The sequence below is a fragment of the Cornus florida genome, unplaced genomic scaffold, assembly GCF_030987335.1.
Source record: "Cornus florida cultivar Cherokee Brave unplaced genomic scaffold, ASM3098733v1 CherokeeBrave_3.0.0_Hap2_Chr10, whole genome shotgun sequence".
NCBI lineage: Eukaryota > Viridiplantae > Streptophyta > Magnoliopsida > Cornales > Cornaceae > Cornus > Cornus florida.
Genome location: NW_026775580.1, coordinates 85,716,196 through 85,742,199, shown reverse-complemented (window position 1 = coordinate 85,742,199; position 26,004 = coordinate 85,716,196). Strand labels below are relative to the sequence as shown.

The 26,004-nt window shown below is 38.9% G+C and overlaps 2 protein-coding genes across 7 annotated transcripts; one reads left to right on the top strand and one right to left on the bottom strand.

Moving 5' to 3' along the window:
* Nucleotides 1-391: 391 nt before the first annotated feature.
* LOC132279656 (RING-H2 finger protein ATL11-like) lies at nucleotides 392-17,608 on the bottom strand. Of its 6 annotated transcripts, XR_009471371.1 has the most exons (5): nucleotides 16,637-17,608; nucleotides 13,100-13,270; nucleotides 1,361-1,647; nucleotides 715-1,257; nucleotides 392-603 (listed from the first exon to the last, which is right to left on the bottom strand). XR_009471371.1 is itself a non-coding variant. In XM_059781692.1 (3 exons), the coding sequence occupies exons 1-3, from the start codon at nucleotides 16,905-16,907 to the stop codon at nucleotides 12,891-12,893; spliced, it is 423 nt and encodes a 140-aa protein (XP_059637675.1). In that variant the 5' UTR covers nucleotides 16,908-17,607; the 3' UTR covers nucleotides 12,847-12,890. The 6 variants fall into 6 exon arrangements, 1 of the variants encoding a protein (XP_059637675.1); XR_009471369.1 differs by having other exon boundaries at nucleotides 392-1,257; nucleotides 16,637-17,607; XR_009471373.1 differs by lacking the exons at nucleotides 13,100-13,270; nucleotides 16,637-17,608 and adding an exon at nucleotides 12,232-12,797 and having other exon boundaries at nucleotides 392-1,257.
* Nucleotides 17,609-22,627: 5,019 nt separating this feature from the next.
* On the top strand, nucleotides 22,628-23,812 carry LOC132278044 (uncharacterized). Its single transcript, XM_059779873.1, has 2 exons — nucleotides 22,628-23,072; nucleotides 23,163-23,812. Exons 1-2 carry the CDS (start codon nucleotides 22,628-22,630, stop codon nucleotides 23,810-23,812), a joined length of 1,095 nt encoding a protein of 364 aa, XP_059635856.1.
* Nucleotides 23,813-26,004: the final 2,192 nt, after the last annotated feature.

The window sequence follows — 26,004 nt, the reverse complement described above, 5'->3', positions numbered from 1 at the left end:
TATGTCTTTATTTCCACAGCTCTGGTTTGAAGGTCTCTCTTTCCTTTTTTCTATGTCGGAGGCCAATTTTCTTTTTCCAACCATTAAATACATGTTTATATGATGAAAATAGACTAATTCCCGCCCAATGTGTCCATCACTTTTCACAGAAACCACAGGTTTTACCATAGTTTATCTGTAATGATCGATTCTTTTTATGTCTTTATTTCCACAGCTCTGGTTTGAAGGTTTCTTTCCTTTTTTCTGTCATAGGCTAATTTTCTTTTTCCAACCATTAAATACATGTTTATATGATGAAAATTTTGAGATATATCTATATAACAATTTTCATATGGTTTTTAAGAAGTGTTGCAGGAAGAACTTTTTTACTAACAATGGCCAGGCATTGACAGACAGACAGACAAACATAGCTTTCAAAATGCATTACCAAACAAGATAATGAATGACCAAAGTTATGTGCGAAATAAAATAAAAAAATACAACAAACGTACTCGGAAAACACAAAACTTTCAATGTCACCTGGTCTTCAGACATGCAGTACTATCAGATTGCTTTTAGGCATGCCCTCCCAAGAGCCTTGCAGCAAGAGAACACCTCCACCTCCTTGCAGAACGAAATATGATAACAGACTCATCAGACCAGGTTTTAATAATTTTAGCAATTCGTTCCAGAGACACAACCATAACAACAGTAATTATTTCCATTTTAACAAACCTCAACCACTGCACTCTGCTTTCTGCTTTAGACATCTTGGTGCCTACTTTGTCACCTTTCCAGTCGATCGAGTAATGAAAATAACCTAACAACTCTAGTTTCTCGCCCAACTGACCAATTCAATGTGCATCCCCATAATTATTGCCATTTTAACAAACCCCAAGCCCAACCCTAAATTCATACACTTGGATGACTAACAGCAGATGGATGACGAAGTTTGATTCAGTCAGTCTTATCTTCTACTTGGTCAGCTAGCATCACTTCTCTGGTATATACTGAAAATATGAGAGAGCTTATCCAGCAGTAATATTCTTTGAGGATTCAGATTTAACAATCAAAGACATACTGTTCAGGCTACTGGAAGGACCTTGTGGCCATGCAACATAGGCTCATTATCTGAAGAATTGGCCTCCTCCACAATTTTGTGTCTGCTTTCTGACTTTGATGCTGAAAAATACCAGACCATTTGGCATTAACTGAAACTCGACAGCAGTGCCCTGACACTTGATAAAACATCCAAAGAAGATAAATTGTTGAAGTTGGCTGCAAAAATAAAGTAGCATCATAGAATAATATTAGTCAAATTCTATCCGAGGAATGTTAACAGCAAAACAACATCTGATTGATCTTCCTATCACTTGTTTACCAGGGTTTTTTGCTGCACGAAAAAACAGCATAAGTAACATACTCTCTTCCTGTCCTTAATCAGTGTATCACCATATCTCTGCTCTTTATTTAGATATTGATTTTTCCTTATAGATGAGGCTTGCCTAATTGAAAAGTTTGAACTCCACAAAATATTATATCTTTGAAAATAGAAGATCCACTTTGCACATTGAGTTGCAGGCATTGTAGGCTTTGCATATGAATCATGACTTCATTGATTATTGTTATTAGGGGCAAAGATTGCATGTTGTCCAATAAGATCATGATCTGCATAAAATCAAAAGCTCCTATTATATTTCTCTGGAATGCATTCCTCTGCCAGAACATAAAAATAAAATCACTAATTAAGGCAGAAAAATAAAATAAAACAAAATAATTTACATGCAGTGGAATGAAAATTCCCCTTCACAGCAAAATGTAAAACATACATGTCAGAGAAAGAGCCCATATTGCAACAAAGCAAGATAAACAACAAAATCAAAACAAAAACACTTCAGAGAACCCTACGAACCATATGCAGGCAGCTCTATACAGCAATTAAAAATAGCAAAAACAACAATAAATTGTGTAACCCCTATACACTCCTATGTCGAGACCACTAGGAGTTGTTCTGGCATAGTATGATTTTGAGCTCTATCATACATGGTGTATAAGAGGCTTCTGATCCTCAGTTAATCAGCAAGTAAAGCTATTATACCCATGAACTTGAACCGATAAAGGTTGCCAACGTATCTCGCCCAAAAACAAACAAACAAACAAACAAAAAAATACAAAACAAAACAAAACAAACAAAAACAATTTTGTCAACATGAATAAGTGCAACAATCCACTCAACTAAAGATACAGGATTGGGCTCCCCTCAGATACCTAATTGACTTGAATTCAACCTGACCCCTTGCTAACATAAATTCAAGTAATATTTAAGCATGACTTCCTTCAAAGGGTGCCAAAATAAGCTAGTCTCAGTAGCCACTCAGAGACCTATAATGAAATGCACGGTCAACCAACAATTATCAAATTTGAAAGAAAGAAAGAACCCCATACGGGGTAGGTTATTGCATATTTGTCGTTATGGAAACATACATCAGAAAATTCAGCTATCACCAACCACATTAGGTTGACCCTTGTGGCTACAAAGATTTACAAACAACTTGCATTTTCACTAGGACCTCCAACTTGGAAACAAAGCCATACAAACACCACTTAGTGAATAAGTTGTAATTTTCCCCTTCATTTATCAATTAGGAAATTTACATGTTACATTCTGAATAATATTTTTATACATATCCTATTTATAGGTGCCCTGGGGACACTAGGTATTTTTAGAATGGGTTCTCTAGTGCTCTTGCTCCAAATTAACAATGCATACTCGCTCCAAACTCTAGGGATTATAAATTTCAACATCTCATCTCCATACTTCTTCAGGAAATTTCTCCAAAGTTATTTTTTTTTTCGGTTAGTAAATTTCTCCAAAGTTGCCCTTAAATGACCTCATATGGCCACAGAAGTGACAGAACCAGTCCTTGTTAAGCAAAATTCAATTTATGACCTACTACAAAATAGATCTCGATCATTTGTAAATGAAATCCTCTTGACGTGAGAATTTTTTTTTTTCATTGGCAAGAAACATGCTCACACACCCACTTTTTACCCACATGGGGACTTGAACCCTTGATCTTCTACTTTGGAAGGCAAGGAGGTACCACTAGGCCACAACTCACAAGGCATTGCTTCAACATGTTCCAGTCAAATTTAAAAACCCTTTCCTTGTTTAAGAAAAGTTGTGTTAGCATATGCCAAAAATACCAACAAGAAGATCATCCTCGTAAAATGTCCCATTGCATAATGACCAACTATTAGATATTCAGTTTCTGGGAATGTCTTGCATACCAATATTTTATATTAGCAAGTTCAGAACCTTCAACTCAAAATGATATTTGATCACCTATCTTCACTACTCAAACTTGTAAAGAAGATACTCCAAAGTAAATAAAATAAAATAAAAAATAGCATAAAAACATCTTTGCTATAACCATATTACGAAGGTCGCCATCGTATGTCAAGGACAAGCTTCAATTTAAGCATGAAGCCCTTTGTTTTCTCCGGTATAGGTGGTTCACAAGAGATCAGAACCCAACATAAGCAGATCCACTTTACATACAGACTGAGTCATTATGTAGACAATTATCAAGAAAGGAACATCTTTTCGCCATTTAATGCCATAATGCTGTCTTTCCTTCTAAGAATTGACCCAAAAAAAAAAAAAATTGACTTAGACCAAATGGTTCTAAAACCATCTGAACTGTATAACTTTGGCATTCTTGTCACACATTATAAACAAATACCATACGTCTAAGATTCTTTTAACACTACTTTCATGCGCTACACAATCATTTGTTTTGAAATACAAGTGAAATAATAAAGTGTAATCTAGGAACAGAATATATAAATATTTTATCTGACCTTATTGAACTCAACTCAACAAAATATCGTACCATCTATTTGAGAATGAGTAAAAGAAATCTGGTTTCACGGCTTTCACCAACTTCGGAGGCTACTTAGTCCCCACTTAAAAAAATTATGAAGTGAAACTTGAAATCCAAAGAACTCAATAATTTGAGCCGCAGGAAGTGGAGTCAATCTACACATTTTTGTTCTAATAGTACATAAAACTAGTCTCGAATGCTAAAGGCATACTTGGTCCAAAGAACGAAGAAATTGGCCAGAGCGTGACAAAACATTCATTTGGGTAAGTGAGACCAACATCTCACTTTTCTTAAGAGGTCATAGCTACTACCGTACACTTTTTGAAGCAAAGGAGCATAACGCATCAACTTAGATTATCAAAACTTATGCAGCATAGAACACCACATGGTAGATGGAGAATTCAGAATAAAAATGTAAAATTTAGCTAACATTCACACACACGCTAAAGGTTGCTGGCGTGCAGAAAAGAGAATACTTCCCCGCACAACATTTCAACATCAAAATCGATTTATATTTACTCATATATAAGCAACGATGCATGAAATTATGCTAACTCAAAAGATGAAGGAAGTTGTGTTAATCTACTAAATGGACACAAGTGGACTCCAAATGACTGCAAAAAAACATTTAGAAACCATAATAAAATAAAGGAGGTCAGTAACTTACCCAAAAAACAAAAAAATATATATATAATGAAGGTGAGGCAAATCCAATCAAAATAGATTTTTTATCATATTTATATGAAAAGAATTACGTGATTGGTCAGCCAGGTTATGGAGTTCTTGAAAAAATAATATAAAGCCAAATAATGCAACCAATAGCACACTACAGCTGAAATTATGAATTTTAAAAACATAAAAACAAAGCCAAATTTCATATTTCACTAAAACAATTGCAGAAGCGTCGAAGGAGACAGGATACAATTTATTCTCACAATTTAATTCATCCATCATAGAGGGTTGATAAATGATAAATGTAACTATTAATAAAGTGCAAATTCCAAGTTATGACAATTTATTGAAGCAAAAAGCATGGCAGAATATATATATTAGATTTCACAAGAAGTTGATAATATTAGATTTCACAATATATATATATCATTGACCAAAAATACATATATAAATTTTTTTTATAAGTAGACAAAATCTGCAAAAAAATGGCAAATTGGGGGTCCAATGCATGTACTTGCAAGGTATACAACTTCATACAAAAGCCACAAAAATAACTCATATTTGCCAAAAACTTTACAAAAGAATCTACAGAATAAGTATAAGACTCCAGTCTTCTATATCCAGAAGTATCATGTTCTCAAAAAGTATTGATTTCAATCTTTAAGCGGCAACTGGGATATTCCTCTCCCTCAAATTCCAATTCCTTCCCTACAAAATGAATCACAACAAACAAAGGGAGCTACATCCCATACATTCCTAGATCTCAGCCTCTTACAACCTTCCCAGTCTTCTAAGCACATCAATTACAACCCCTGGAGCTGCCAAAGCACAACCACTAAGGAGAAAAGAAAGCCCCAAAAATTAGTTGCTACTCCACAATTAAGAAGATGGCTCACAGCTTCCTCGGCACCCATACTTTTGTAACACCAACTGGAAATACAAAACTCTCATCTTCAGATTATCTGTGTAGCAATAACAGAATCCATAGCTGCTAACCAAGCAAAAAAGTGCCACCCCAAGGGAGGCCTTTGTGAGAATACAACTTCTAAGGGAACTAGATGCCCCCTCCCCTAGAGTGTTCCTAATAAAAGGACAAGAAGCTAATCTGCAACTAGATGCCACCTTTTTTAGAATATACCTTAAGCGGCACTCCATTAACTCGTCTTCCATTTCACCACAAATCCTGGTCCCTTGCATCATTTCCAATTAAGGCCGTAACTAGTAACTAGTACATCTCCCAGTCCTGCAAATCTCTTCTATTCTAGGGATCCAAACCACACCAGTGGGCGAAATATATATAAACTTGCAACCAAGGCATCTTTATTTGTTGTGATCTGGAAAAGTTCCGATAACCTATCTTTAATGTCCCTTTCACAAACATGTGCCAAAATCTGACTCTATCTCCTTTCCGCTAGACAATAAACATGAAGTAGGAGTTCCTCCTGATCTTTTGTAGTACCCTCCAGGCCCACTCGGTTCGAAGAATCCACCTCCCTCGACACCTAATCGCCCCAAGAACATCCACACTCGTGCTCTACGAGTCTTTGGCACAAGGATTCCTTCCTAGCAAATCCCGAAGAAACTACTCCAGCAATGCTCAATAAGACACCCTGAGCTCCCTAATTCCATAACTATTAACCTCCATCCTTAACTAGAAGGCAAACCTTATTCTATCCCACCAAATGGAAATTATGTCCTCCCCAATTCCCAAAAGATCATCTTCATGGAGCTTATTCAATCTCCTTCCACCAATTCAGGACTGGTGAAGGGAGACATGAATCCTAGACAATGTACTCCTTATAAGATTAATCCTTGCCTTCTCAAGAGGAGAAGTTGCCGGTTCATCCTTAAGCCACCACTGAAACTACTTCAAAATAGCACCCCAATATGCCTTCGCCTTGAAGGAAGGCAAGGGAAGCCACACTGTACCCAAATTGGAAGTTAGATCCTCCATGTCCCCTATCTTCTCAACTGGAAACAGATCATCCCATGTCCCCTATCTGTTAAAGTTTAGATGGTAATACAGAGTATGGGTTAGCTTCATTAGGGAAGACATAAATTTGGTGGTTCTGCTTATGGAGTGGTAATTCTCACGAGAATAAATGCATAATAAAGGTAGCAAGATTAGGACAAATGGAGTTCATTTGGTACCAAACTCCTTGAGGCCCTCCTTTACAACACCCATAAATAAGCAAGACCATCTCTTGGATAGTCTAAGCTGCAGTAATTTTCTCCCCTCTCCAGTACAGTATAACTCATAAATAAATAAAAGTGTATGATTTTGAGACTTTCCTTCCAGACATTCAACAACCCAATGAAAAAAATCTCATCAAAATCTAAATCCAAATTGTTAAAATTGAAGGGGAAAAAAGAAAACATTATTGGAGCATGCCTCCACAAAGACCCATGTCACCCATCAAAATACTAATAATTCATTCTTTAGATTTAATGAATGCTAGCTGGATTGACCATTCAATATTCAATAACCATATACAAATTTAGATTATTCTCTGCACAAATCCGAATTCCAATTATCAGAAGAAAAAAATAATAATAAATAAATATAAATGATCTTAGACACTAAACTATGTCTTTAGAGATGAGAAAATACTTACCAAAGCTGAAGACGACAGGTGGGGTAGGAACTGGATTTGGACAACCAGCGTGAAATGCAGCGCTTGTGACATACATGCAAGCAACAAGTCTCAACCACGATGTCCTCCTCCGTCTCCGTTAACATTACATCCAGACATATAGGGCACACACCAACCGCCACCGCCACGGCGGTTGATCGATCATCGTCCTTAGTCCGCACCCAGACGTGGTCTTTCTCGGGATCCACTTCGAATAAGCCTACCGGTTCGTCAGTCGCAATCGGTTTCAGTGGATACCTCCCTCTTTCATCTAAATTGTTCCTTAGCTGACACACAATGTTTATGAGGTCTGGATCTGGATCGTCATCCCAATTATATATCGGATCTTCATAAGTATCGTGAGCAATTGTAGTAAAGATCTTCATCTAATTCATCATCTGGCAAAAATCACGTAGGCGAAGGCAGAGGAAACAACGGCGACGGAATGGGATTATCAGAAGATGAAGTAGTGCAGAAGCCATAATAGGCCGTTCGACTTCGATCAACGTCAACGACTATGACGATTCTGGGCAAATTGCGGCGAAGAAGATTTTTGGGGCTAAAGCAAAATCGAGAGATGAGGTATGTAGAAATCTGATGAGCTAAGGATACGACGGTGTTGGGTAGGAATTGATTTGTGACGTTAAGGGCGTCTAGAGCAAGCGATTTGATGGAATCATCAGATAAGAGCCTCATGCTGTCAAAGGTAACAACCTTCTCTGACATTCGGGTGATTTCTTCTTGTTGGTGCTAAATGGTTATGAATTTGTTGGTGACACGGAACATGAAAAGGGCTTTACACTCCAAAACTCCATTCTTACGGAGCTTCCTAATGAATGTTATAAAATGATACGCCTCGTCACACGCGATGCAGAATGCATACTCTGACCCAATGACATAAAATGTTCTGTTAAAGCGGTTAGCATTCTTAAGAAGCATAAGAACTCACTCAGTTCTGTTAAATATTAGTTCAGATAATAATGGCACTATGGCAGTATAAATGAGTTTGAGATATTTCAAGTCTAGTATTTACTCTCAAGTAATTTAGATTACACTAATCTATCATTCAATCATTCTCGAATTAAATTGGAATGTGATCAACCACCTGACATTTCTACATCCCATGGTGTTAGCACTATTATACGCTAGGGTTGTGACAGTCCATAGTAATCAGTTTGGACAATCATGTCACATGGCTTCAAATACATCAAACATCCATAGGAATCTTCATTTCTCAAGAAAAGTAACACTCCTCCTGTAACGACCCTAAAATGATACTAATTATAAAAAATAATAATAATAAAATAATAATAAAATAATAATAAAAATAAAAATTTCGGCATGACCTCTGCTAAAAAGGGGCCTACAACAATCTGCTTAGATGCATAAAAAAATATGCAATAGCCTCACTCGGGCCTTCTAGACTTATCCAAACTGTCCCAACACACAATGCAAAATATTATATTCCAGCATCTCTTTCCTCCATTCATTATGCCTTAACTTAGTTCATCCCGTGGTGGAACAACCACATACCATTTCATCCAAATATCATAATTACAGTCCCAAAATACAAGGTTAAGATCAAATGTCCATGCTTTACAACATTTAGACAACTTATATAGAAGTTACAGCCCATAGATATAATTACAATAATAAGAGTCCATAAGTCTTCGTACAAAATACATTATGTTAAGTTTTACAAAAAATAGTGAAACTTAGATACAAAAATAACAAAAAACGATTATTTAATCCATGCTAGGCCTGTGGTGGAAAGTCATATGCCACTTCTTTTCCGTGTCCTAAAAATATTAAATAATAGGGTGAGCAATTTGCTCAGTAGGCGGCGCCTAAGACACACCTCTTATAGCCCCGTGAATCCAAATATTGAATAGGGATAAAGAATAGAGATCATTCTAAACCGAGAAAAATACGACATAAATTTCTCAAGTTCAAAACTAACAAATTTCCATGCCATGAATGCAATGCTATGCATGTCACTCCCCATTTTCAAATTCACTACAAAAACTTCACTTTTCAAACCGTTAACGTAACCCGTCCCTCGGTACCCCCTTGGCGACACGAGAGAAGGATTGGCCACTGTCCCTGACCCTTGGTAACCCAACGGTGTCATTTGGGGCCCAGTTGGCTCAACCACGCTAGGGTGATCTCCCTAGTTCTCTCTAGGCTATATTAACGCCACGAACTCTTGGTACCCCTGTGACGTGTCTGATTTATTTTTCTGGAATTTTGTCGTTGCAGGGGTATTTTCGTCTTTTGCCCTTTTCGTACCAGACACTGTGGAGTGTGTCAGTTATGTCCGAGAGTTGTCTGGGGTATTTCATTGAGTTCAAGACTCTTTGAAATGCGAGGGTGATCATTTTGGTTTTTTTTCAATTTTTCGGACCGGACGGACCTGTGTGGGACCCGTTACCGAAACTGTTGCTTCCGGAGTTTTAGTTGGGTCCATTTGCATCATATTTATTTTTATTTATTGTGTTTTAAGTGGTTGTAAATTAAATGTGTATGCATATATGTATGTGGTGTAAAATAAGAATAAAAGAAAAAGGAAAAATGAAAAGATATTGGTGGGACCCACCACCATTTTTAAGTGGTCATGAGACCACACCCTTGCTCCCAGTTTTCTCTATCTCTCCCGCAGGTTTCTCTCTCTCCCTCCCAATTCTCCATTTTTCTTTTTCTTTTTCTACAACTTCAACTTTAGATCCTTCTCTCATCAATTGGAGATTTTGAGTGCCGTTTGCGTCAAATTAAAGAGCGCGTCGAGGGCTTCGAGTTGATCGGAGCCAATCTACATTTGGGGGATCCCAAGATCCTAGGGTTTGAGAAAAATTTGGGGCTTTTCATCCAATTAGAGGTAGGGGTCCCTAATCCATACAATGTTGCACCTTAGTGAGTTAATTTTACTTGTATGTCCTAACATGCTAAATTGTGTTAATTGTAATTTAAAGTAATTTGATTTATGTAGATGAAATATGTTATCATGTGAAATAATTAAATTTGTATGAAAAGCATGCTTTATTTAAATCGATTGCCTTGAAAATTACATGATTGTTGTATTAGAAAATCTATGCCTATATGTGTTGATGATATTATGAGGAGCATGCCAAAACATTGATTTACATGCCATAGTATTTATCACTTTCCTAGAAATTGCTATGAAGAAACATGTTAAATTGTGATGTATAAATTTCCTCTATTTTCATACTGTTGGAAAAATATGTGGCATGCATTCATAGCATTGGGCATGAAAGAAATGGGCGAATTGTTTGAAATGATTTGAAACAAATGAAAAAAAAAAGATTTTTGGGGAAATGTTTTGATTAAAGTGATTTTGTGAAAACCCGGTCACTGCGGAGTCACTAAGGAGTTGGTGTGTTAATATAGCCTAGAGGAAATTAGGGAGATTGCCCTAACGTGGTTGAGCTATCTAGGCCCCAAATGACGCCGTGGAGGTACCAAGGGTCAAAAACAGTAGCCAATCCTTCTCTCGTGTCGCTGCGGAGTCACCAAAGGACGAGTTATATTAACAGTTTGTAAAGTGATGGATGTTTTTTGAAAATGGAGAGTGACATGCATGGCATTGCATTCATGGCACGACATTTACTCATTTTGAACTTGGAATTGATATGGTATTTTCCCCGGCTTAGAATGACCCCTCTCCCAATTGTCCTATTCATTATTTGGATTTACGGGGTCACAAGAGGTGTGTCTTAGGCATCACCTATTGAGCAATTTGCTCACCCCCTATATTTAACATTTTTCAGGACACGGATGGAAAGTGGCGGACGACGCTCCTCCACAGGGTTCGATGGGTTAGTAGACCGTTTTGACATACTTTGTAGCTATGATCTCATTTTATTATTTAATTATTTATTTATTTATTTATTTATTATTATTATATATAAATCCTAAGATGACACATATATTATGTATTGTGTTGACCTCGGGTTCGGGTAAGGACCCGCTTAGTGATTCGGACCCTCGGGTTCGGGTCGTTACAACCCCCTTGGCGTCCGGGTTTTTCACCAAAATCCTTTTCTCAAATAGGTTTTCCAAAACCCCTTTTAATTATTCATTTCAAAACATTTCCCTTCCTTCATTGCCCAATGACATGCATGTATGTCACATGCCTACAACATTATGGAATAAAAGATTTTCATATAATACAATAAAACATTCTTTATCATAATTTCAAGGATGATCATACATGTTTGCATACATCACTTCTAGCAATTTAACAACACAATAAATATAGGAAATCAATACTTAGACATGTTTTTCATACAAATCAACATTTACATATAATCATGAAATTTATATACCACCATAAAATCATTCTAGGGTAATTAACATCAATTAATCATGCTAATAACATTAATTAATCATACTAATAACATCAATTAATCATGCTAATAACAATTAACAGAAATTGACTCATAAAGGAACAAGAAAATTGCGAATTAGAGACCCCTACCTCAATCTTAGTCAAAAGCCCCAATTTTCACCTCAAACCCTAGGATTTAGAGATCCTTCAAATGATGGCCAAATGGAGATTGGCCCTAATCAACTCGTAGACCTCGTCGCGGGCTTCAATTTGCCGCAAACGGCACTTAAAAACACCAAGAATTGAGAGAGGAATAAAAGATTGAAATGGTAGAAAATAAGAAAAGAAGAAAGCAAGGAGAGAGAGAGAGAGAGAGCTCTGTCCCAAGTCTGAAGAGAGAAATGGCCAAAAAAATGATGTATGGTGATATAAAATACGTTTAGTGCTTTGTGGGGTCCACTCAAAAAAACAAATATCACTTTATGCTTTTGCAAAATTAATAAACATTACACCTCCAAAATTCAAAGATCCCTGTGCCCCCACCATTTCTTGACCTAGCTCCAGGCACTGCACTTATTACTAAGGCACCGTACAAGATGGCACCGATGGAGATGCAAGTTTCCCTCGCTTTCTAATATATTTTTACTTATCAAAAAAAAATAAAAAATAAAAAAAAAAATGGTAATGAGTTTGAATTATGAGTGGATATACTCACCCCAACCCTTGGAAGGGAGATCCGTTCTGAATCCTCGCTCCAGTATAAGGCAAGTCCACCAAAATAACAAGGTCAGGGCAAAGGCTTATCAGGACATGAATCGTTAATAGGGCATGCACACACACACGGAGACACAAGGGGCTTCCTTACAAGTACCATTTCCCTGCTTGCTTTAATCCAGTTTCAGTACATGAGGGACAACGTTTGATGCGCTTAAAACACCTTTATATGCAAATAATTTCCTTTTACTACAGCTGGCTGCAATTTAGATCACTGGAATTTCATTTTCATTTTTTTTTTGATAAGTACCGAATTTCATTTTCATTGTGACACATTGTGCAGAAAGCATGCATTATTTTAGTATGTTGAAAATAAATAAATTAATAAATCTTTTAAATTCAAATAGACAGTTCAGTGGATTGAAGCCACTTATATTCTTGAAGCTTTTGTAATGATCATCATCCCAGCAGATTTTGCTATTACTATCATCCCAGCCCCTACACCTTGCCTTATTGTACATACAGGCCAGCAAAACCCATCCCTGCCACAAAGCAAAAGCAGGTAGGAAACTCCATTCACCCCAGCCCCAGCCCCAGCCCCAGCCCCAGCCCCAGCCCTGCCAATAGATATGTAGTATCTCCGTCCAAGGACACAGAAGGTTACCAGAAAAGGCCCAACCTGTCACCATTCTTACAGACAAATTAAAAAAAGACAAAATTCTATGTATACCTCCCACGGATATGGCATATGTTCAGGAGAAATCAATTAAAAATTCATGCCATCAGAAACCTACTTCCTACTCTGATTTAATAAATTATATTTTCAAAAAACACTAACTGGCCACTAAAACAGCCAGCTGATTACATACCTTATATCCACTTCGAAGTGCCCCAACCCACACACTTTCCCACATGCAGAAACCTGCCCAAGTGACTGAGATTTGATAACATTGCATAGGGGCATTAGTAGAGGCTTTGAGTAATCTCTTGCCGGAAGTTGGAGAGAATCTATTGCATCCAACAGAAAGGGCCCCTTGTACCTACAATTTACTCATCATCATCATTCTTCAGTATATTTAAATATCACAAGAAGGGGAAAAGAAAGAGAACGAATTACATGAAAAATTTTGTAAAAATCCTACATAATAGTGAGATCTCAACTCCATAACAAAAGGTTGCAACTTTTCAGAAACCATATAGTATAGTTTGTTAATAAATGGTGGCCCTCGCAGAACATATATTTTACGGTACCCAAAGGCGTGCTATGCTACATCTTTCTCTTTCTATATTATTCAACCTCTCTCCTTTCCAAAGTATTCCACCTAGACCAATGTTAATATAAACAAGCAGATAGTTTTGCTCTGCTTTAGATAAAAAATTATTAGATGAGGAAAGACTCTACTCTAAAAAAGAGAGAGACATAAAATACATATACATAATCAAGCATATTTTTACCAACTGCTTCTCAGAAATTTGCTCTTTTCTTGTCTCCAAGGCTATGTTACATGCACTCTTCAAAAGTAGTGAAGTACCTATGTCGGGCACATATTGCTCGGACATGGGTATAGGATATGTGTCCGACACTTTTGGGTGCACATGTACTTAAAAAGCATATCCAACCATTCAATTATATTATACTATTACTTTAAATTTAGTTAAATGCCTATATTGAACACTATATTAGATAAAAACATTACTATACTCTATAAAATAAAAATAAATAAATAAAATTAATATTTAGCAGTGTTCATGTGCCCTTTTGTTTAAAGATATGACACGTCCGATGGATACATACCCATGTCCCATGTCCGAAACATATAGCCGAGCCCAGGTAATACAGCTCTATGGTACTAACTTTACACAATTTGTTTGCCTGCTTGTGCAGTAAGCTCTCGGAACATCTACCAATACCCAAATACAAATTATTATAATCTTTTTGACAAACATATTGATGGCAAAGCTTTTTTCATGCAAAGTACAAATCAGCAGAAGCACCTTTATTCTATCTCACGTACAAAAAGATATTTCTTCATTTTCATTTTCATCTGAGCATGAAGAATTTTCCATCCTTCCTTGCCTTGATATCCTTTTATTTTCATTAAAATATTTTTTTCTCCGAAAAACATAAATTATGATATGAATAAGATATACTTTCACAACATGCCATTACAATACCTCGCATTGATAAACATACTACCAATAAAACTTTATGGTACGACAAAGGTTTGACTGTTGCCAACATGTGATGAGAAGAGAAAAAAAAAAAAAGAAAACCTTATTTGCAACACTTCTACCACCCTACCATAAACTAGCCACCAATGATTAATAACTATAAATATAGCAAATTCAATGCATCAACCTATCATTTATATTCAATTTCTGAATCAAGTACTTATAGCAGTAAAAACTTTTCAGAACTGCCAAACTCTGTTGCATAAGATTGAGAAAAAAAAATTTGGTTGGGATTCTTTTGGTGCAAAGGACAGAAATTATAGCATTATATTCTAAATGATAGAGGAGTAGACCAATTTATGGAGGAGGCAAAACAAGCAACAAAAGATCCTTTTGATCTTCATTTTCCTTTGAGACAACAAAAAGCTCCTTCCTCTCATACCTTCCCCTCTACCAAACAATAAAAACTTTGTTCCATCCCTTCTCTCTTCACTTCCTCCCCCTTCCATCCAATCAACTGCAAGCTAAATCAATTTTACCAACTTAACTGTTCTAAAAGCACCAACCCCCCTAATTCCCTTTCTTCTCATCTCTCTTGGCCCTTTCATCCTCCGTGAGAATGCCTTCCTTCTCCTCAACCAATTTCTTATTTTCTTGCAGCACTTGGGCCAGCTTGACCCCTAAAAAGTGTATTTGGTCATCTATCCCAAACCAAATACACTTTGGATATTCTATCTCAAAGTAAGATGCTTGGTGCTAAACTAGTGTCATCTATTTTTTTCACTAGTCATATAAGAAATATAGTGAAAAAAAATTGAATTTATCTACACAAAGGGGAGTAACAAGTTAGAAGCATTTATGGAGGAGAGATAATATTGGTGCTCCAAAATAGCCCGAGACACTCCACTTCTTACATCCATATGCCATAAGAAATGAAGTGCCTCGGCCTTTTCTTGGAGTATCAATACCATTTACCTTACCAAAATTGCCGCAAAATTACACTGAGCAATATATTCAGAAACTTCAAAAAACAAAATGCTATTAGAACTCATTGTCTTTACCATTTCAGAGTAGCTTATATCATAAAGATCATCACTCAGGAAACGGATGACAATTATTCGAGTAAAGCCACTGACCTTTCTCAATTTTCCAACAGTTGGGGCATTGCATCACTCCCTTTATATTATAAACAATAGAAAGGACAATATGCAACAGTTACAATATCTAACTAACTAATATTTAGCATTCATAAAAAATAAAAAATAAAATAAAATAAAAAAGGAAATGATTAGTGTAAACAAAAATGAACAAGTCCATCAAGTTGAACATAACAAATAAAATGGATTAAATAAAACTGATGTTCGGAAAGGAAGGGTGCACCTTTTGCTGCATTATATCAAAGCAAGATGTCATTAAGAGACTGGTAGTAACTGAGTTCAACTCATAGATTATACAGCTTTTGACTAAAGCCGCTGTTCATAGCAAGAGAGGATAGGTCATGCTTCGTAGTGTTTGTTACTCAAAAACACTTCACAAATTAAATATCCTGCATAGGATGCTACTCCTATAGAACCAATGCTTTGTTACGAACTTTTCACTGACAAAATTCAATTAAAGTCCAACCACCGGACTGGTTTATACTTCATAGGGAAACAAACTTTACTCTGAACTGGTTCTCCTAGGTCACATATTTGGAGCTTTGGTTTGAAATATAGTTGTGCATGTGTGGCAGTGGCAATCTATCTGTTAAAGTTTAGATGGTAATACAGAGTATGGGTTAGGTTCATTAGGGAAGACAAATTTGGTGGTTCTGCATATGGAGTTGTAAAATCTCATGAGAATAAATGAATAATAAAGGTAGCAAGATTAGGACAAATGAAGTTGCTTTAGTACCAAAATCCTTGAGACCCTCTTTTACAACACCCATAAATAAGCACGACCGTCTCTTGGATGGTCTAAGCTGTTCAGTATATGAAGAGACTAACTCATATCATAAATAAATAAAAGAGTGTGATTTTCAGACTTTCCTTCCACACATTCGACAACCCAATTCAGAAAAAAACCTCATCAAAATCCAAATTGGTAAAATTGAAGGAGGAGAATATATATATATATATATATATATATATATATAAAATATTCGTCCACATTAGGTTGATATAGGCTAATTGCTAGCTTGACCATTCAAAAACCCAAACACAAATTAGTTTCTTCTGTAAGAAAATTCGACTTACTCTAAAAATTCTATCTTTAGAGATGAGAAAATAATTACAAAAGCTGAAGGTCAAGGCGACATATGGGGCAGGAATTGGATTTGGACAACCAGCGTGAAATGCAGCCCTTGTGAAAGACGTGCAAACAACAAGTCTCAACCACGATATCCTCCTCCGTCTCCGTTAACATTACATCCAGACATATAGGGCACACACCAACCGCCACCGCCACGGCGTTTGATCGATCATCGTCCTTAGTCCGCACCCAGACGTGGTCTTTCTCGGGATCCATTCGAATAAGCCTACCGGTTCGTCGGTCGCAATCGGTTTCAGTGGATACGTCCCTCTTTCATCTAAAACGTTCCGTAGCTTACACACAATGATAAAGAGGTCTGGATCTGGATCTAGATCCCAATTATAAATCGGATCTTCATAAGTATCCTGAGCAATTGTAGTATAAAAATCTTCATCTAATTCATCATTGTCCGTCAAATTGTCCGACGAACATAGCGAAGGGGAAGGCGGAGGAAACAACGGCGACGGAATGGGATTATCAGAAGATGAAGTAGTGCCGAAGCCGTAATTGGCCGTTCGACTTCGATCAACGTCAACGACTATGACGATTCTGGGCAAATTGCGGCGAAGAAGATTTTTGGGGCTAAAGCGAAATTGAGAGATGAGGTATGTAGAAATCTGATGAGCTGAGGATACGATGGTGCTGGGTAGGAATTGATTTGTGGCGTTAAGGACGTCTAGAGCAAGCGATTTGATGGAATCATCAGATAAGAGCCTTATGCGCTCGAAGGTAACAACCTTCTCTGTTACCTTCTCTGACTTTCGGGTGATTTCTTCTTGTTGGTGCTTAATGGTTATGAATTTGTTGCTGATACGGAACATGGAAAGGGCTTTACACTCCATAACTCCATTCTTACGGAGCTTCTCATTCCATCTGAATACAAGCACTTTTCTGCTATAAGCTGTATCTTTCCTCGGATTTCCAACTATACCATATACATATACACAACAATCGTATTATTATTACGTCAAAGTAACGCAATGTTTGATTCCACGTAGGTATTCCTCTTCTTTATTTTTATTTTTTTCGGAAATTCACGTAGGTAATCCTTTCTGTACAAGGACAACATAGGTAAAGAGCCAAAAATAAATAAATAAATAAATAAATAAAACAATGTTCAAATTTTCAAAAGACCATTGAAGTATATATTGCGTATTTGTGTGTAATACTCGTCGACTATCACATTTATTGCATAATGCTCTAATAACTAAATTATATTCCATTAAATTACTATTATAATTTCATTTTCTATTAATTACATTAAATATATTTTTTTATTGAAATAAATTATGATACAAATTCATACTAATTTAATTTGATGGCATATTCAAACTAAATTTGCATAAATTTATCTTTAAGATATTTTGTGTATATTATTTTTATTTTAATATATTTATTTTTTTAATAGTTTTAAAAATGCAATGCATTGTACTCATTTAATCTATTAAGATTTAATGTATTGTACTCATTTAGTCTATTAAAAATACATTTAATCAATCAAAAATTAAATATCTTGTATTTACTGTACTATTTAATAAAATAAAATTCAATATATTTTACTTATTTAATCAAGTGCATGCAATGGATTGAATCAAACACAAGCTAGACTTAAATTATTGTATATTTTAACCCGTTACAAAAAATTAGACATGAGATTCAACTAAAATTTCAAGAAAAAAAAATAATAAATAAAAAAAATAAATAGAAGCACCACTAAAATCATATTTCAAGAAAATATTATAGATAGTCCTATATGTACTTTATATCAAATTATTAATTTATGTAATAAGTAGGACCTATAGATACCTATAAGTAAATTTCTGAAATGTATTATGTTATAAATTTAACAAAATTATTAAGCTAGTACCTTGGCCCAAGATGATCAAATTATCGAGTCTCCACAATGGGGTTTACCTTGGTATGGTGTTCATAAGCAGCACTAGATTTACCTTGGTATGGTGTTCATAAGCTAGTACCTTCGCCCAAGAAAATATCATTGTCTATCCTTGAGGACACCAAAATGACCCCCGCTTGGTGTGATCCGCATTGCAGAGGATGGGTCGGGTGTGGACAAACGGGATGGAGCAAGTTCGCGCGAGATAGGCCCAAGTCTATAAAGTCATTACAGAAGCCCATGTTAAAATGAGGGAAGTTGAGTCCAGGCAAAGGGGAGCAGATAAGGCCCAAGCCAAAGGAGGTTGTAACCGTCTATAAATAAGGGAAATCGATAGGGAAAAGGGGTTAGAAAGTATTAGGAGTGAAGAAATTCTCTCTCTGTAAAAGGGGGAAATTCTTTGTACTTTCAATTGGCGCCGTCTGTGGGAAGAACAGGAAGGATTGATTGATGTTATTCCAGATCGGATCGATTCAACGCACTCTGCGAGGAAGACGATTAATCTGCGAAAGCTGAATCGATATTGGTGATAATACGATTTGTCTTGACGAGTCCAGGCTCCGGTTGATTTCGAAAAATTAGCGTCCAATCCAAACAGATCAGATCCGTGCTTGATCCGGCGAACTGCGCAATTGCAATCTGTTGTGATTACTGAATCCGGCCAGTAGCGGACTGAATTCAGCAAGTGTAAGTTCAGATCTGGTGTGCGCGCGTTAGCGGAACTCCGATTTGGTCAAGAAGTCTGCAGTTGATGACTTTGCTCTGATCTGGAATGATGATCAGAGAGGCGAACTCGAATCCTTTGGAGAACGGCTAGCAGACGAAGCTCGATGAGCTGATGAACATGATCGATGCTTTGAGGAAAGAAAATGCAGAGCTACGAGCTGGAATGGAGCGTCGTGAGGCTCCTGCAATTCCGAGGCCACCTCCTGAAGGAGAGGGAGCTTTACCGTCCCAAGTTGATCGTCAAGGTGATCCAGAAGATGTCAATTGTGTTGGTCCACGTCGTGATGAAGTTATAATCGGTAATCTGCCTCCGAATGTCCATCGAGTAGAGGATCGAGAAGGATCTGTTCATCTGGAACCGCATCACGAACGGATTATGAGGGAGAAAGCACCGGCATATGAACATAGGATTGCGTCACCGTGGCGGAGTAAGTTTGCGGAGGACAGGTCGTTCGATCCGCCATACCGACCTTCATTAGCAACAGTTGATTACCATAGCTCAGAAAGGAGATCTGCCGATCGTGGATTTCCGTCGTGGTTTTCAAGGGAAAACGAAGCATTGCGTTCATCAGCAAGGACGGTCGCGTCTCCGTTCACTGATGAAATTATGAACGCGCCGAATTCGAAGAAGTTTTCCATGCCGGTTTTCATTCTGTTTGATGGAACAACCGATCCGGTCGATCACATATACCATATTCAGTTGAAAATGGCTTTGAATACTAATAATGATCCTTTGATATGCAAATGTTTCCCTACGAGCTTGGCTGGACCAGCTCTCAATTGGTTCAAAAATATGGCTCAGGGCTCAATCGCCAGTTTCCAGGACTTATGCGATAAGTTCATAAGCCAGTACTACGGGAATAAACGTCCGGCTAAGGATGTATCAAGCCTTTTCACAATGAAGCAGCATGAGGATGAACGACTCCAAGCTTTTCTTACACGGTTCAACCTCGTTAAAAGCATGGTAATGGAGTGTCACCCGTCCACTGCAGTCCAAGCATTTAAACTCGCAATGAACCGGGGGACGCCGTTCCACACCAGCTTGGTGGTTAATACGCCAAAGACAATGGACGAGCTGAACGAGAGAGCTGACGGTTTCATTCGTCTTGAGGAGGAAGAAGCAGCTAATTCGAGGAAGACGTTAATTATTTCGACGGAGGAGAAGTCCAAAGCCAAGATCGGGCAAAAACAAGCCCAACCGCAACGTCACCCCTCATGGAAGGCTGAGAAAAGGCCCAGGGAGGAGGAATCAGTCACTCCACTTAGAGTCACCTTAGCAAGGCTATACCAAGAAAACAAAGATAAGTTTCGTCCTCCTCTGCCAATCAGGCAACCTCTTGAACAGAGGGATCAGACTAAACATTGTGCTTTCCATAGTGATTTTGGACATCAGACTAACGAATGCAGGAACCTAAGGAGGCAGGTAGAGATGTTAATCGCAAAGGGGGAATTTGCAAGCTATGTTCAAGGTCCGGCGCAAGAGCAGAACCGCCTGACTGAGCAAATCAAGCGGAACTAGAGGCCGAACCAACATAACTCTCAGCCTGTCCGGATTATAAATGCAATTCATGGCCGGCCTGAACAAACGACGGAGTCAGAAGAGTTGCTCAGAACGAGGTTACGCCAGGCCCAGCTGAAAAGAAGAATTGGCGGTGTGCATGTTTTGCACCAGCAGAACGCGTCCACATCGATGAAGTTTGATAAAACGGACCTGCTACGCGTTCAGATTCCTCATGAAGATCCACTAGTCATCAGTCTGACGGTTGCAGAATACCTGGTTCGGAGAGTCCTGATTGATCCAGGAAGTAGTGCGAATGTCATGCCCAGGGTGACGTTCAACCGACTGGAGATCGAACCCAAAAAACTCAAACCCACAGGAAATCCGTTGCTTGGACTTGATGGGAAGCGAGTGGAACCCATTGGAATGGTAGAATTGACAGTACAAGCTGCTGAGCGAGTTTTGACTGAAAGTTTTGTGGTCGTGGAAATTCATCCATCCTACAACCTCTTGATGGGCAAAGGATGGATTCACAGAGTTCAGGGCGTCCCATCAACCTTGCATCAAGTGATGCGATGTTTGGGTCCGGATAGGACCAAGGTGATAGACATACACGGGAACCAGGTTGCGGCTAAAGAATGTTATTCAGTAACTTTGAAATCTGCTGGAAAAGGAAAAAATCTCATCCATTCTGCCAATCCAAAATAGCAATTATAGAACCCTCCTCCCAGCAGGGATGGGGAGGAGGAGCCACCAGTTCTGATCACAGAACCCCTTCATGAAGTGAAGATTGACCATGAGAAACCAGACCGAACAACAAGGGTGGGAACCAGACTCACTAAAGAAGAGAAACTAGAGTTGACTGATTTCTTAACTCGAAATGCGGATGTATTCGCATGGAGCCATTCAGATATGCCAGGGATAAATCCTGTTGTATCCTACCATTCCCTCAATGTGGATCCGAATGCAAAGCCAGTGAAGTAGAAGCAGAGAAGATTTGCTCCAGAACGAAATAAGATTATAGCTGAGGAGGTTGATCGGCTGTTTGAAGCCGAATTCATCAGAGAAGTTCAGTACCCAGCCTGGCTCTCTAACGTTGTTGTAGTGCAGAAGAAGAATGGGAAATGGAGAGTGTGTATCGACTTCACTAATCTGAATAAAGCCTGCCCAAAGGATAGTTTCCCATTGCCCAGGATTAATCAAATGGTAGATGCCACCACAGGATATGAGCGGTTAACCTTCCTGGATGCTTATTCCGGTTATAATCAAATTCCCATGGATCCAGTTGATGAAGAGAAAACCTCGTTTGTTATTGAACGAGGGACTTATTGCTACAAAGTCATGCCGTTCGGATTAAAAAACGCTGGAGCTACTTATCAGAGGCTGATCAGCAAGATTTTTAAGGGCCAAATGGGAAGCACTGTCGAGGCTTATATTGATGATATGGTGGTTAAGAGTAAGAAGAAGAGCGATCATTTAGCGCACCTGCAAGATGTGTTCGGTGTGTTGCGCCAGTATGGGATGAAGCTTAATCCGGCCAAATGCTCATTCGGCGTAAGCTCCGGTCAAATTCTGGGACATGTGGTCAATCATAGAGGAATTGAGGCCAATCCAGCACAGGCAGAAACCTTGATCAGAAATGCAGAGCCAAAGACAATTAAGGAGGTGCAAGCACTCACAGGTCGGATAGCTGCATTGAGCCAATTTATTTCCAAGCTTTCGGACCGCTGTAAACCTTTCTTTGATACAATTCAAGGGCACGGAAGGCAAACCTGGGGGGATGAGCAATGACAGGCGCTAACCAACCTGAAGGAGTACATGCGTAATCCTCCGGTTCTGTCTGCTCCAGAGCCGAATGAGAAACTCTTTCTGTATCTTGGGGTATCCAGTATAGCAACTAGTGCCGTTCTAATCCGTTGCAAAGAGGGCAAGCAATTCCCGGTGTTTTATGTTAGCAAAACAATGTCTGAACAGGAAAGAAAGTACTATAGGGCCGAACGAATGATCTTGTCGCTGGTCAACGCAAAAAGGAAGCTTAGACATTACTTTGAATCTCATCCAATCGTCATTTTAACAACTTTCCCTTTGAAAATGATCTTGCATAAACCGGACCTATCGGGGAGAATGACCAAGTGGGCCATTGAATTGAGTTCATTTGATATTGTATACGAGCCCAGGACGGCAATCAAAGGTCAAGTGGTGGCGGATTTCCTACTTGAATGTGATGCTGAAGATGTGGTGGAGGATTATAATTATTCCTGGTGTTAGCTCTTCGTGGACGGCTCCTCGAACCAAATGGGGGCCGGGATTGGAATTCAATTGTGAACACCAGAAGGAACTACACTGAGCCAAGCGATAAGACTAGAGTTCAATGCAACCAACAATGAGGCAGAATACGAGGCGTTGATAGCTGGGCTGAAGTTGGCTAAAGAACTGAAGATCAAGAATCTAATTGCTTATAGTGATTCACAACTAGTCATTCGACAAGTCAATGGGGACTATGGGGCCAAGGATAAGACCATGGAAGCATACCGAACTGCGGTTCTGCGTGAGGCGAAAGGCTTTGATCAGATTAGGTTTATCCAATTGCCGAGAGAGTATAACGAAGATGCCGACCGCTTGGCTTGTAATGCATCCAGTTCTGGAGATACTTTAGCTAGGGTTATCCCGGTCGACATACTGATCCAACCTTCCATTTTTGAAGAGCTGCCTAATCCGACCACTCAACATGTTAATGTTATACCATATGAGCCGAGCTGGATTAATCCAATCATGGCTTTCATACGTAATGGTGCACTCCCCGAGCGTAAGGACGAGGCAAGAAAAATTAGGTCCAACGCGGCAAAGTATGCCATTGTGCGTGATCAGTTGTATAGACGCTCCTTCTCGGGTCCATATTTGAAGTGTGCTACCCCAGCAGAAGCTAGACAGATTATGCGAACCATTCACGAAGGAGTATGCGGAAATCATTCGGGAGGAAGATTTTTAGCACCAAAGCAATGACACAGGGGTACTTCTGGCCAAACATGGCACGAGATGCAGAAGAATTCTCTAGAAGATGCGATAAATGCCAGAGGTTTGGGTCATTGATACATCAACCACCTGAAGACCTGCACGTAATGGCCACCCCATGGCCTTTCGCGCAGTGGGGGATGGACATGGTTGGCCCTTTGCCGACTGCAAGATCGCAGAATAAGTACGTTCTGCTAGCAATTGATTACTTCACCAAATGGGTAGAAGCAGAGCCGTACCCTAGTGTCACCCAAACTCAAGTAAGACGCTTCATCTGGAATAATATTATCTGTCGTTTTGGCGTACCAAGGTCAATCGTGATGGACAATGGAACCAACCTCAATAGCAAGTAAGTGAAAGAGCTGCTGGAAGAATATGGAATCAACCAGATGTTAGCAGCAGTCAGTCATCCCCAGGCTAATGGTCAAGCCGAAATCACAAACAGGACAATATTTGCTTGTATTAAGAAAAAGCTGGAGAATGAAAAAGGCAAATGGTTAGATGAGCTTCCAAATGTCTTGTGGGCTTACAAAACAACCCCAAGACGGCCAACTGGAAAGAGCCCATTCGCTATGGCCTATGGCACCGAGGCGGTGATACCAGTCGAGCACTTGGTTCTAACTGTAAGGAGCTTGGCGTGGGATCAAGAGCAGAATGATAGAATGCTGAGGTTTAATCTTGATTTGCTGGAGGAAAAAAGGGATGCGGCTGCAGTGAGGCTTGTCTCTTATCAACAGACGCTTGTGAATAGCCATAACAAGAAGGTGAGGCACAGGGATTTCGCTCTTAGCAATCTGGTTCTGAAAAGGAAGGTGAGAATAGTCAAAAAGATGTTCTCCCCATGGGAAGGTCTATACAGAATAGCAGAGGTTATAGGGAAGAGGGCATACGTCCTAGAAACTATGACAGGAAGGATGGTCAATAAGCCATGGAATGCTACGTCTCTGAAAAGGTACTACCAGTAAAAGTAAAGTTTAATTTTAAGCAATATGCACTCTCTAAATTGCATGCTTGTAAGTGTACGAAATTTCCAAGCTTTATAAAAAGTCTCTTCTTTGTTAAAAATTTAATTGACACTTTTCCCATTCAGCAAAGTTAGTGGCAGCTGGCTAAAGCCGAACGCCAAACAGTTGCTAAAAAATAAAGTCAAGTGGCAAGAGGCGTTCAAGCCGAGCGCCAGGCATTCAGCAAAGTTAGTGGCAGCTGGCACTTAAAGCCGAACGCCAAACATTTGCTCAAAAATAAAGCCAAGTGGCAAGAGGCGTTCAAGCCGAGCGCCAGGCATTCAGCAAAGTTAGTGGCAGCTGGCTAAAGCCGAACGCCAAACACTTGCTCAAAAATAAAGCCAAGTGGCAAGAGGCGTTCAAGCCGAGCGCCAGGCATTCAGCAAAGTCAGTGGCAGCTGGCTAAAGCCAAACGCCAAACACTTACTCAAAAATAAAGCCAAGTGGCAAGAGGCGTTCAAGCCGAGCGCCAGACATTCAGCAAAGTCAGTGGCAGCTGGCACTTAAAGCCGAACGCCAAACACTTGCTCAAAAATAAAGCCAAGTGGCAAGAGGCGTTCAAGCCGAGCGCCAGGCATTCAGCAAAGTTAGTGGCAGCTGGCACTTAAAGCCGAACGCCAAACACTTGCTCAAAAATAAGTAAGAAAAGGACAGAATGGTGACAAAAGCCGAACGTTAAGCACTTGTGAAAATACACTGCAAAGCTGGAAAGGAGGGAAGTGGTGTTGAGCAAAAGCATTATCATTCATTACCAAAAATGCCCCAAGGTACATAGCACGATACATGAAGATTTTTTTTTTTTTTTTAAAAAAAAAGAAAAAAAAAAAACTGCTACTGGGTGTCAGTTTTGATGATTTTCTCCAGGCTGTAACCTGTCATTTTCGCCACCATCATCCTCTGGACCATTGAGTTCTTCTCCATTCTCATCTGCCCTATCATCCTTAGAAGGGGAGTCAAGATGAATCACTCCCTCGGTAGGCATAGGTCTGTCAGCAGTAACTGAGGAAGAGGGCACAATAGTAGAAAGGGGAAGAATGTTCAGGGGATGAAAGGGTGGGACAATTCCTGAGGATGCGACCTCTATACACTCAATAAAAATATACTCAGCCGGGTCGCAGGGTGGGTTTTGATAATTATTTGGGGGGTGGATGTCCATAGAAGCATCTAATTCATCTGGAC

Bases quoted from the DNA above. Each gene is read 5' to 3' on its own strand.
- LOC132279656 (XM_059781692.1), bottom strand. From the start codon at position 16,907: ATGGATCCCGAGAAAGACCACGTCTGGGTGCGGACTAAGGACGATGAT. The intron at 13,271-16,674 runs GTAATTATTTTC...AGTAAATTGTAG, and splicing joins CGCCTTGACCTTCAGCTTTT to GTACAAGGGGCCCTTTCTGT.
- LOC132278044 (XM_059779873.1), top strand. From the start codon at position 22,628: ATGCGTAATCCTCCGGTTCTGTCTGCTCCAGAGCCGAATGAGAAACTC. The intron at 23,073-23,162 runs GTTAGCTCTTCG...CACTGAGCCAAG, and splicing joins GGATTATAATTATTCCTGGT to CGATAAGACTAGAGTTCAAT.